Source organism: Harpia harpyja, chromosome 21 (assembly GCF_026419915.1).
Source record: "Harpia harpyja isolate bHarHar1 chromosome 21, bHarHar1 primary haplotype, whole genome shotgun sequence".
Taxonomy (NCBI): domain Eukaryota; kingdom Metazoa; phylum Chordata; class Aves; order Accipitriformes; family Accipitridae; genus Harpia; species Harpia harpyja.
The window spans coordinates 19,405,467-19,419,121 of record NC_068960.1 but is presented as its reverse complement, the minus strand read 5'-3'; the positions used below and the strand labels follow the sequence as shown (position 1 = coordinate 19,419,121).

At 39.4% G+C, this 13,655-nt stretch overlaps 1 protein-coding gene across 3 annotated transcripts in view; it reads right to left on the bottom strand.

Annotated features, from left to right (window-relative positions):
- The window catches only part of TBC1D24 (TBC1 domain family member 24), a 30,827-nt gene that overhangs the window by 6,524 nt on the left and 10,648 nt on the right, over window positions 1–13,655 (bottom strand). Inside the window, exons 3-8 of one of the 3 annotated variants that reach the window (XM_052772806.1) lie at window positions 12,953–13,195; window positions 10,183–11,219; window positions 7,842–7,859; window positions 3,471–3,629; window positions 2,440–2,503; window positions 213–308 (exon numbers count right to left, since the gene is read on the bottom strand). In XM_052772806.1, coding sequence (XP_052628766.1) covers window positions 213–308; window positions 2,440–2,503; window positions 3,471–3,629; window positions 7,842–7,859; window positions 10,183–11,141 — 1,296 coding nt within the window. In that variant the 5' untranslated portion in view covers window positions 11,142–11,219; window positions 12,953–13,195. The remainder of the gene's footprint in view (window positions 1–212; window positions 309–2,439; window positions 2,504–3,470; window positions 3,630–7,841; window positions 7,860–10,182; window positions 11,220–12,952; window positions 13,196–13,655) is intronic. The other 2 variants (XM_052772805.1, XM_052772807.1) reach the window with 2 other exon arrangements.

The following is a 13,655-nucleotide window of genomic DNA, read 5'->3' as shown; positions in this document are numbered from 1 at the left end:
CTTTTAAGAAAATATTCTGTGCAAAAGGAGAAAAAGGGTTACCACAAAACTGAGAAGTAAAATTTTCTCCTCCACATGAAGAGTTCAGTAGACTTTATAAACTAGGAGGACATATAATCCAGCCTCTTCAAGTGGAAGGGAAGTAAGAGTTACTCACACCAGTACAGTGGTTCTGCCTCCCTACTGGGTAGCAACAATAAAATTTTACTCACCCTAAATACAAAGCATTCCCCAGTTCCAAAGAAACTCAGCTTGTTGCCTCCTCGCCTGCGCTCGCTCCAGTCAGTTGACAGATAAGCACCACAGACCTAGCACAAACAGCACCATCAGAAGGCTTTCCATTGAAGAAGAAAGTGTGTTAAACCAATTAATACCAACATTTCAGAGTCCAGAACTGAAAGTTTTATTTTAGTTTGATTTTCAAAATCTCTGTATCAGTGGATTAAGGCAGCACAAGTACTTACATCTAAAGATAGATTTAAACTGCTTTAATCCACTGGTGGGTACCCTTAAATCCTAACAGTTTCATAAATTATTTCAGATGTCTGAGGCCTTAAAGGAGAAATGTTCCAACATAACCCTAGGTACCAAAACACAAATCACTCCAAACTTGTAAAGCCTGACTTCCACTTCCTCATTTTGGCATCCAAAGCAACAGTATTGTCACACGTTGCAGTATGAGCAGTTCTGCCTGAACATTTTCTGGTCATAAACAGTAGCCTTGGTGGCTTTCTCCATTTCAAACTGTAAGTTAAAATCAGTTTAGCTAAGCCAATGCTGAACTAGCTCAGATATTTAAAGCAGCCTATTCAAACAGCATGGGGTTCACTAGTTTACAATAAAGAAAAACATAGCCTTAGAAGGCTGAGCTTTTCTGTGGAGTCTTTTGTTCGCACTAGAAGAATTTCTCGCTACCAGCAATAAGTATCACTGCCAAGTGGACAGACCAAACAATGAAGCTCTAAGAATGAGATGAAAGCAACCCTGCTTTTTTTTTTTCCTCAGAAACTATGGTTAAACAGAGCTGTTCTAAGGCACATTTGCTGTTTAGCCTCCACCAGCATTACAAGCAGAGCTCCTAGGACAAAATTACTGAAGAGCTGGTTTTTTTATACAGATAAATTGTGTATAAACAAAAAGATGGCCCAAAACTTCATTTGATCTGATATGCCCAAAGTACATGAGAGCCAGAAAACCAGAAGGCAAATTTTCTTCTTTCTAAAATGTAACTATAGACATATGAATAAAGGAGGAATGTAATCCTTTGCAAAAAACCAAAACCCACAACCACCAAATAAAAAAAACCCATACTTTTTTGTTTGGGCTGTGGTTTTGTTTTGTTTGGTTTTTTTTTTTTTTGAGGGGTAAGAAGCAAACCATACTATAAAAATGAGCATCACTTACAAAGCTGGACTTTTGATATGCTCCATGGCAAGAAGCAAATAATAAATAAATATTTTCCCTCTTCCCTTTAGATACCATGGGCATTCTATAAGCCATTGGCATATCAATGCAGGCCTGGGATGGCCAGAAACTATACACAGAACTATGAAACAGCCTGGAGCATTAGGATTAGGTAGATGCAAATAAGAGTAGAAACGGGCTTGTTTCATGGACAGTCATTCTGCAGCAACATAAGCAGAAATATAAGCCCACAGGCTGCAATAATAGCTTAACGTTATACACAGAATATTTAGAAGTCATGCACAGTGGCGCAGACAACCAATGCTCATTACAGGAAGCACCTGCGTGCCCTCCTTCAGAGGTTCTGGGAAGCTTTCTTGGTTTATGCAGTATTTTTTTTAAACAAGCATGAGATAAAGCTAATGTTTCTGTTTTCACATTATGTTGTCCAATATGGTCATACAAGTAGAGCAGAGAACCAACACTCATTAGACAAGGCACCTGTGTGCACTCCTCCTCAGGTTCTCACAGCTTGCTTTGTTTTTTTTTAATCTTTTTTTTCCCCAAACAAGAATGAGATGAAGCTAAAGCTTTTGTTTCCACATTATGTAGTCCTGTATTATTCATACCATTTAAATTCTGCTACTTTCTCTCCTCATATCCTGGAGAAAATGAAAATATCTTCTATGAATCATGAGTTTCTTAACACAATTCCCCAGCCTCTCCCTCGATTCTGCAATTAAGAGAGTCTATACAAGACCTCAATGAATTACTCTAGTTCATCAACCCACATTACTTACCAGAGAAACAATAGCTGACCAAGACCTAGTTTACAAGATTTACCCAAGAATGCATAGTCCCATAATCAACAAATGGAACCATTTAAACCACGCATTGTTAAAAAACCAAAACAAAACTCCAAGCAACTTCAGGTCTCTTGCTTCTTCATTTTATTATAAACAGTTGTGTGTTGCAATACAGCATTATATAACTGCCTAAAACCTAATTTAATCAGTTGCCTTTCATCTCACTCACCTCTTTTGCTGTGGTCTTGATGAGGAGAAGAGTTGGTTCATGTCCCTCGCTGTGAGAATAGAACCTGAAGTGCAGAGTACACAAAAATGAGTATTGAAGTATCACCAACTACAGTTCTTTTCCAACTTAATGTCAGGCACCACCTCCTCCTCCAACTGATGGTATGACAAAAAAGACATCTGAAGACTAAGCATATTCCTGCAAATGCTTTCTACAGTCCATTGTAAATAACAGAGTTGAGTGTAAACAATTATTATCAAGCAGTTCTTCTCTACTCGGTTCTCTGTTGTTTATGCCTCTGCAGAACAACTAGAAGACTACCTATCACAAGTGGTATTTTACAGCATTTTGAATTAAGACAACCTAAAGGAAGTTGTGTGTTGAGGACTGATGGCTGTGTCTGAAGAGCTTTCAGTTTTTATAGAAAATAATTATGATGCATTCTCTTTGCTTGCTTTTATTCTTCCTCATAGGCACGTAGGGCTGGGACAGCAGACTACTTCCCACCTCAGTACCTCAACTGCAGATATTGAAGTCATTATTAGGATTATAGTCTTCTGTGTCAAGCGCAAGGAGATCTCACATCTAGCTTATCCCACTTTAAAAATAACAACAGTCAACAACAATCACATTCATAGGTAGAGGAATCTCCAGTTTCTGGTTCCCTTATTCTTTGGATCAGTTTGAACGTGGTTATCTACCAAAGGAGCCTGCAGAGCAGCCAGTGAATTAAAACATTCATACCCATCGGGGAATGAACCAGTCTCAGAGCAGCATATTGTGTGAACTGATGCAAGTTTGACTTTTCCAGTTGATCTTGGACAGCTTAAAATGGCTTGCCATGTTCTAGCATATGAAGTGTCCTGGTCAAATGCTGTAGCCAATAGGATTGTCACTTTTACATCCCATCGCTAATAATATTCTTCAGATCAAGTTCTGACTAGGCATGGCCTTTTTATCAATCCAGCAAACAGTTCACCATTGCTCTCTTTTGCCCTACAGTAGAGAAGAGTGGGGAAGGTTTTCCTTACCTGCTCAGACTACAGCCATGTTCCAAGGTGGTAAAAAGCAAGAGGGGCTGGCAAAGTGCAAATCGCTCCGGGATCCATGACCAGATATCTCGCATCTCTTTCACGCTGACAATTTCAGACTTGAAGTTCTCAGCATGAACTGCTAAGTGCACATTCTGCCTGAGAAATACAATACAAAACGTTGAGAAACAATAATTTAACAACAGAACAAGTTTTGGATTACTGGACAGTAACATGCAAAGACAGCTGAACACTAAAAGACCCTAGCAGATATGCTGTTGTTCAAAGCTCCAGCCCATGGGATTAGAAGGCCATGACTTAGTGAAGATAATAAACTACTGTGGTTTACATAATCCTCAAGAGGTAGTGATCTGGCCTTACTGAAATACCTGCAGTAATTCCTTTGTATGGCAGCTGTGGCCTGCACCTTTATATATAGAGGACATAACGGTGAGCTAGCTGGGATGACCATGACCTTAAATAGATCAAATTATATTTGCTGTTTGAGACAGCCTCACTGGCACTAGCATTTAAGCATAGAGAACTGAATACCTAAAGAAACAGCCAGGATCTGAAAGGAAGAGGTAGTACTTTCTCCCCCTCTGAGGTCTTGCCCGTATCATGGAATTAGAGAATTCCTAAAACCCTCAGAAATCTTAAGAGGAATCAGTATTACCAGGCTAAGCAATTTTAATCCAAGGCAAATATTTGAAGCTTTTGGAAAGTTCCATGTCTTGGAAACATGTCATTACCAATGACTTCCACTTCATTAAGAACTAAAGAAGTTCCTAGGTTCATGGTTACAGACAGAGCCTGAAAACATGAAGGAACGCTAGACACACTGGAAAGCAAACCCCTGTGCCCCCCAGAGGGGTCTGATGCACTCACAAGAACTGATTTATGGCTTTTAAACACTTGAAGGTAATAATAATAATCATCATAATCTTAACCAGCCTTCATTTCTCAGATTAAATAAGCACGCAGACTCAGAGCCTGGGGATTAAACAAGTGTTATTGCATCTGTGGTCAACATTAAAGACTTTTAAAATGCAAGGACGACAGCCAAGTACATGGTGGAAGTGACATAGGAACTTACACAAGATACTAAATTATTGGGTAGCCATTAGTTAAATGAAGCTTTAGGCAGTTTGCTCTGCATGCAAGGGTTCAGTTGCAAGTATTTGCCAATTTCGGGTGGTTCGGTTTTTTGGTTGTGGGTTTTTTTTTTTTTTTTTTGACAATTACACATTTCTTTCCTCTCGGTTTCACGGAACATAAAGAGGACCTCAATACTGCATATCTGCATGTATCTGAATAGTTTAGCTCACTCCCTAAAACACACAAACGATACATTTTTAAATTATTTTTCTTGCTTGTAGTACCAAGAGATCAGCAGCATTTGCACTGCACTTTAGAATGGTGCTTGCCTGGAGAGACTGGGAAATGCTTTCTGAAACTTATTGTAGCTGCCTTAGTGTCAGCATTTCTAATGAAGTGACTCCTTAGGTCACTTAAAAAAAAAAAATTAAAAAAAATTACTGCTTCCTCTAGCAAAATGAACCAAATCACTACTTGCATTGCTACCCTGCATTATTTAAGTAGCAAGGAACTTATATGGACACCTATTTAAGCAAGCTGCAACTATTAACTAGGACATTATTTGTGCTTTTAAACACAGCAAGCTGAGGCACAGGAGAGATCAACTGAAGCAAAGTATGAGCCAAGACTTGAACCCACATCTTCAGAATCTTACTTTAGGTCTCACCCGCCTGGTCCTGTCTGGTCTGCAGCTAAAGACTGGTGGCACTACGGAACAGAGCTGAGAAACAAAGCCTTGGTTTCAGTTCATCAGAAATTACATTTTTCTCACATAAAAGGAATTAAAAATATTCAGGGCAGTCAACTAGTTTATTAGAGTCAATTTCTGGAGGAAAAGTAATGATGATAAATAGGCTAAGAATTAGTAGCACATATCAAAACAGTTTTAAACTTACTAAACCTCAAACAAGCAAGCCTCATAATTATTTGTATGCTTGGTCCGTACATTTTTCACACTTAGGTGATCTGTTTGGGCAACTAAACTTAAGTACTTGTTCCTAAAAGGCTGTCAACCTCAGTGTACCTTTTCTTTTGCCTCTGTTCCTTCTCCTGGCTACTATGAACAGCTGATTTAAGGACTTTCCTACCCAGACCCCACTTGAAGCCTGTGTTCAGCAGAATTCATAGTAACACATCACTGAGTACCCTGTGTCTTCCTACAACTTTTCCACATAGGTAGAATATAAACAGATCTTTCTGATTTACTAGACAGCATTTACCATTGTATTGGCCATTTAAAACTATTCCAGGCATGCCATTCCTGCCCCTTGAATATCATAGTGAATCATTTTATATTTAATGTCACCATTCAGTTAGTAAAACCTAGACTGTAGCTTGACTGAAGGATTTGAAATAAAATGACCTGCTATTTCCTAGTCATAAATCACAGCCGCAGGTGCTTAAGACTGAAACCTGATCCTGTGTTGAGACCAGTGTCAATACACAGCCTGCACCTATATCAAACCAAACTCTCCTCCTTAACAAAAATACAAGGGTTTTTTTGGTGGTCAGAAAATTGCAATTAGAATTACAAGTATCTAACTGAAAATCATCTACTTCAGTTGAGTAGTTTCTTTTCAAAGTAGTAAATGAGTGCAGTTTTCCTCAATTCTTCATGTTGGCTTATTAGGACTGGCATGACAACTTTCTATTGATTGCTGACGTTGGAAAGACATGTTCAATTGTTATTATCCCAAAGTAAATTAGCTTTAGAAAAGTAGCACAATTTAAATGTTTAATAAAGCAGCTTATTTGCTATTTTTGTAGGACTGTTGTTTTTACAGCTATATCATTAATCCAATGTGCTTCAGAGACCTCAAAGTTCCTGAGGATAAAGCCAACGTTGATGACATGCAGTAGCAGCTGTCACAGTGGATATGCTCTGTCTCTGTATGTATTCCAAGACAACAAATACCACACTCCAAGGTGTGACTCACTGAATTACACCCTCTTGCTCTACTTTGTTTTGGGTCAAAACTTATAGGGTCTGCATTATCTTTAAAATCCAGTATAATTTCAGTTAGGGCATAAATACATGGTAGAAGTGATATGTTGTTTCTCAGTCATAAATGGCAATAGAAGCCATATGTGGTGTGTAAGCCTGAAGCCTAATCCTGTGTTGAGATCAGTGTCAACAGACACCCTGCATCTACCTAAGCCCCCTCAAACCCAAACTATGTGCTTCCTAGCAGAAATCAAGGCTTTCTGCTGCTTCCAGAACATTGTAACTACAGTAAAATAATACACAGACACTGAAGATTTGCTTGGCTGAAATTAACAGCCTGCTGATTTATTAAAGGTAAAATCTCAACACACAGGATATGATAGGAAACATGCTTTGATAAGTCTCTTATGGTGTTCTTTCAGACATGAAAACACGAGGAAATTAATTCCAATTTTGATTTTATAAATTAGTGCAAATGTTAGTGTGCATCACTCACTAAAGTTAACTCAGGGCACCTGCAACAAGGCCAGAAGATTCTCAAAGGCATTAATTTAAACCCATACATCTGTGGTATTTAATACTCACAGGGCAGTCTTTCTCCTTTCTAAGTTCTCTGCTTATCAGGTATCACAATCCACTGGGTTTTGTTCTCTAAGATTTGCTTTTCAGGCCAAGACTTGATGAATGACTTCATTAACCATTAATGCTATATGGCTGAGTAACTCTGACCTCCTTGACACAGGATAATAGTCTTGTCTTCTTGCCTCTAAAAAAACCCCTACCTACTTAAAAATAAATATAATCTAGCATGAATAGAGACAAGTCACTTTTAGGAGTGTGCCAAGTTGAGTTCAGTCCAACATCTTTCCAATTAACTGCAGAAAGCTTGCAAAGAAGAAAAAACAACTGAGTATGTCTCACATCTGCAACAGCATATACCAGGTTTGGATGTGGGACAATACCTAACAGTTCTGAAGACATGTTACTTGAGATGTTTTTAAAAAGTGACACTTTTTCTTCCAGTGTAGAAAGGACTTACATCCCACCATTAACATTACTCTTCTCCATTCTGGAGAACAGGCTTGTATTGCTGTATGGAACTGCTATGTTGAGTAGCTGGGCCCATGATCCCTTATCTTACAACTCTGCAGGTGCTTTGAACTAACTTTGCAAGAGTATTCAGGAGATGTTACACAGCAATCAGATGCTATAATTGCTGCCCTGCTTCTCCTGCCCCAGCATTAGCAATAATGACAGCCTCGGAAAAAATAACTGGCCAAAGACAGAAGAAACAAGCAAAGTGCAAAGATTCAAGTGTTTTAACCTACCTTTTGGGAGATGCAACACTGCAAACAGGAGGGGTGCAGTGGGTATGGAATTGACAGAAGAAGAACGTATAAGGAGAAAGACAAAAAAAGATAGAAAAGATCAGTGATTTCCTACATTTGCAACAAAGTGAATGAAAGGAGCCTGGAGAGAAACAAAGTAAGGTTTGACATGAATCACCAAGCACGAGAAAAACAAACAAACAAAAAGGTTAAAATATTTCCCATTTCCATTTTTTTTTTTCCTTTTTTGCCACCTGCTTGTAGTTATCTGATTGGAAAATAATTCATCACCTCCTTGCACAGGCCGAACACATCTGGACAAGACAACTCACATCCTATCAAGCACTAGAGAAAAGCTCACTTCTCCAGCACCCACATCTGCCCACATTGGGACCCAAACTGAACCAAATTCACAGCGGTACCATGCCAGGGGATGCTGAAAAGTTTCACTATGCTTATAAAAGTAGCCAAGAGAGGATAAAAGTTTTTCACTAGCAACTCTGCCTGGTAAAGCAGTAACTACTGGCATTATTTGGGTATGAATTTACTGTATTTTGCTTTGAAGACATCTCTGTTGTTCTGAGCAAGAATACCTCTACAACATTTAACACAACAGGAGCTTCTGGATTTTTTGTGGTTGCTTGGGGATTTTTTGTGTTTTTTTTTTTTCTTTTTCTTTTATGTGGGTGGGTTTTTTTAAATTTATTTTTATTTTATTTAAAGCGCTCATTCTGTTGCTGAAGAAGATACTCAGAAAGGATATTACAACTTTCCTGAACTTCAGTACAGGAAGAAAAGGTACACATCAGAAGAGTTAATACTTCTGGTTGCAAGTCCCAAATACAATGGTCTGAACTCTACCCAACATGACACTCCAGTGGCTAAAGGCCTTGAAATATTTGAGACTGACAGAGCTGCCTCTTCCAAGACATGAGCAAAATAAAGCACAAGCTAATTGTAAACCAAACTGTGAGTCTAAAAATAAACCGTTGGAAAAGACTGGAGGGAACTTTACATGTACTTAGGCACATGAAAGAGGTTCAGCTAACATTTACATTATTTTATAGGCTGAAATCTGCTAAGTATATATTTCAATACCATGGAATGGTATCTGTTTGCTACTAACTCAGCAACACAATTGGCTGTAAGACCCTCATACATCAGTGGCTGGTACCTTCGGATTTTTGAAGATTTAGAGAAAATGGAAGACTGTCCCTCTAGAATACCAAGTTCTACATATCACACTTACTGACCCCAGTAGACTTCTAGAAGTCATCCTCCTTTCAGAGGTCAGGACAGTTGACAAAACTGTTCAACACTTAAACTTAGATTTCAAAAAGAGTTGGGAGAAGTTTTCTGCAGTCACAGAAGGCCTTAGGAGAAACAGAACACAGCTACAACGCCAGTATTTACCTGCACACACATTTGCACTTGGCAAGATGCTAACTGTGTTCAGATTAATATATTGCTGCCTTTCTATACACATGTAGCGGTCCTTCAGCTAAGCTTTTACTATCACATTGGACCAGGATTTCATTCACTAGTTTCACAGCTAGTTTTACCTCCCCTCATTTCTGAAAAGAAATTGTGATTATGCAATCATCTTTTGGATCAGTATCCTCACTCTTCTCTTCCATGGTTCTTTCGAAATCATTATTTCTAATAGCACATGAACCTGTCACAAAATATGTCAACTCCTACCTATGATTACTATACTCTTGACTTTCAGGAGGCTTACAGTCAAACTAATTTTAAAAGTAACCTGTAAATAAGACTTATTTATTCCTTGTTCTGTTAATATAATGCCCTAGTTAAGAAAACATTCCCAGCTGGGACAGTGTTTGCCTACTTACACTAAAAAAACCTGCTGAATTCACTGTACTAGGCAGTATGAAATTGACATTTTATACAAATAATCTCATATTTAAGAATTAATTTTCACGTTTCGATAATTTTCTTCCAAGTAATTTATTAGTGTTTTTTCCAGCTTTGCTAAAATGCCTTTTAGTTTAAAAACAGCTTGTGAAAGACAATTTTGAGATACAATACTTGCAATTAGTATGTACCTGTAAAAAGTAATTATAAATTAATCACTGAGTAAGCTACGAGAAACTGCTTTGTTTCTCTTGTATCGTTAACATTTCAGTTATGCTTTTCATTACAATCCCAGCAATGCTTAATTTTGGGGCTGCTGACTTTTTCTGCAGAGAAAAATAAAATCAGCAGAGATACCAGCATGTACCAGTAAAGCTTCCCCACCAGTCACCCAAGACTAACTGACTGCTTATCATGCTGGGAAAATTCACAAGGTCACTCAGGCTACCTGTAGCAAGAGCCCTACCTTTTCTGTTTGACCGTGATGCCCTTCTGCTGCAAAGCCTTCTCATTGGCCATCTGCAGAAGCTGGATCTCCTTCCGTGAGAAAAGGCGGATAGCAAAAGCTTTTTCCAAAAGCCTCTCTGGAGACACTGACTTGGCAATGTCTCTCACAAAAGCTCGAATGTCCTGCTGTATGCTGTCAGACTCCATGGGCTGCCCAGCTCTGACCTTGTGAAAAAATTTCAGAAGAGCCAGCGCAACACGATAGAGAACTTTGTAGCCCTCCACCAGAAACACATCAAAGACCCGAGCAACGTACACCATAGGCAGTTCTCCGAAGAGCCACCGTTGCCAGTCGGAGTATACCTCCAACACATCCTCGGACACTGCCACCATCAGCTTATGTGCTGCCTGACAGTACTTGTTAACCAGGTCACCAAAGGTCATGCAGGAGGACTCAAAAGCTAAGAACGTCTGATCAATGAGCCGCTTAGATGGGTCATTGCAAGCAAGGATGCGACAAACCTGTTCAAAGCACTCTGCCTCATCTTTGCTGTAGTGGAGGAGCAAAGCTATCACAGAAGGCAGCGCTGGGCAAAACGATATGTCTGGGAACTGATTCGCAATGCACAATATAATCTTCCTGACTGCCCCGATGCCTTCTGCATTCAAGCAGTACGTGGGGACCAGGCTGTTATCCACAAACTCTGGTAGCGGAAGGGAGCTACTGTTACGTTTTCCAACAATCTTCACAACAATGTCCCGGTACACATTTGCATCTGGGGTCACTGTGCGGCATGGGATATTGCTAATCAGTCTGTGGTACGCTTTGGCTCTCAGAGAGTGGTTCTTGGACCAGTAGCCCTGCCGGGCCAGCTGCTTGAGCTCCTGGAACTCTGTGCATGTTAGCTCCTTCGCATCCTGGCTCTGGACAGTAACATCCATTTTGTCCCAATCCACAAAGTGGTTGTATTCATCCATGGCTCCAGGAGAAGCATATCAGATAAAGTCAATGAGAATGGCGACCTTATTTGGTCATTAAATGACTTGCAGCTTTTTCTGCAAAAGGAAAAGTAAAAAAGTAGAGGCTTGAGTAACAGGTAATCTCCCATTTTCTTTAGGAACACACATGTACATTCAATTTGTTCCTGCAATGCCAAAACTGTTTTCTAAAGCAAAGAAAGTTAAAGATACATGCCTTCTTATTTTTAAGCCAAACTTTACTTCTAGTCTGTCAGTGACTCATACTGAAGTAATTTATCAATGGCCAGCCAACAGGTTGATTCTGAGGACATCTCCATAGGAAGTTAATCTCCCTAACTAAAGGTCCAAGCTGAGGCATGGACCTTTATGTTAACTTCTCACTTAGAGAACAGAAGCCTCCCACTTAAAAAATATCCATTGTAAAGTCTGTTCAATTTGCAATCTCTCTTCCTAATTCTCTGTGGAAGTAACTGTTATTTATACTACAAGGATGCAGTCTCACAAGCTGCTTACACTGTTCTAAGACTGTGTGGCCAGTGACAAGAGATGCTGACCTCCTCCTAGCCACAGCCATGTGTTCTTAGTCATTTCTTGGTGCTGGTACTAGCACTTGTGTGGCCACATGGTCACCGAGATTAGCTTGTTAGTCTGGTACAATTTTTCTTTTCCACTGGATAAGATGCGCAGCTGTATGGTCAGCTAGATTAGTGCCACAACAAAGATGAGTGCAGGACAGAACCACCCTTTCTGACTGCAGTACAGGCTCACATCAGCTTAAAACAGCTTCTTAATTCTCTCAAGTACTGCACTGGGCTTCTGGTCCTGACCTTGCACACACTTCTATGATCAAATCACCCTCTAGAGGGCCTGCTACCACCAACATTAGAAGATTTTAGAAATGCACACCACTGCAATAGCACCAGGAGCTGAAAGACCAGGTTCTGGCCTCTAGTTCCTCAAACCACATGTTTACATGATCTACCAATTGACTCCACCTTTAAAGTACACCTGTGTCCCAGCAGACATCATGACTGCAACCACTAATGGCCATACCTGAATCAGCTTTAATCATGTCAGTACAAAACTAGAAGGGGACATACAATAAAATGCACTAGTAACAGCAGACAACAGGCTTGCCCAGTGCTGGAACAGCTCTGCCAACGTGTCCTCACTGCCAGATTAAAGCTAGGAAGCACATGGCTGTTGATGCTACACACTCTGCAAAGGCAGATAATCCCTATAAAATGCAACAGGCCTATAAACTGTTTTGTACGATTAAGACATTATGTAGGAAGGTTAAATCAACAAAAACAGTTATTGAAATGCTTCCAAAGAACCCTTGGTCATTCCTGCATCAACAGACTGGAGAATGCATGGAACTTGACATTTATCAGCATGGTCTTTTGTACAACAGGTACATTAAAATGATTTGAAACTCATAAGGTAGATACACCATCAAGACAGACATCCTCCCTACTTCACTACAGGAAAGTAAAACATTTTACCCCAAGTAGACAGAAGTTTGTAAACATACAATTAGCATTAGCTTGGACAGCCATACATTTAATTCAGACAGTTTTAGATTCTGACTAAATATTAATCTGGGTATTTTGGAATCACATGCTGAAACTCCAAAATTTTAACTCCTCTTTTAAAAGGTTGGCAGCAACACACAGGAGCCCTTCAGAGAAAGCTTTCAGATTGTTCTTCTCTACCAAATATTTACTTCAGTTGTTTTTTTTTAAATGAAAAGAAGATTCTTTTTGAGTCATCTTTGTACAACATAAGAGCAATACAGAAACGCTCACCATTTCTTTTTGTTGTATTCTTCCACATCTGAAACTAATTCTCAGACTGTAATTAAAGGAAGCAACACATTGTCCCAACTCCAGTTCTGATAGTGAGATATCTTATAATGTTCAGAAATGACGCCTCTCAGTGTGAGCTGAGAGTGTCTCTTCAGGATATGCAAAGACAGTAACGGTAGGATACCAGTCCATCAGAGTCAGTGTCAGCTCTGTGGAAATTCACATTTTTCTGTTATTCTCCACCTGGGAATCATAGGGAAACTCATTATCTTTAATTCAAATCCTAGAATTAAGATCCTCATGGAGAAGAGAAATTTAACCCTATTTAGAAGTGACCAAAGCACGGATGAACCATTCTGTTCACGGTCACTTCAGTATAGAAACTATTACTATCCTGTGCTTGCTGGAATCTCCACTATGCAACAGCTTCCCCCTCCTGCCATCACCCCTTGGGAGCTGCTTATATTTTTATTATGGAGGGTTAAGTAAAATGTCCATCATACAAGACAACTTCCAAGATACTCAGAGTTACATCTTGGCTGTCCTTTTTCCTGTAAACTTTCTTCTCCCTCCTCCTTACCCTTTCCTGTCTTATTTTCTGTCATTCAGAGACACAGGCATATTTAGAAGTTGCATCAGTCATCTTTCCCTCCAAAAGTTACTACCCGTTCCAGAAACTAATGAATTTGATGAGTACATGCTC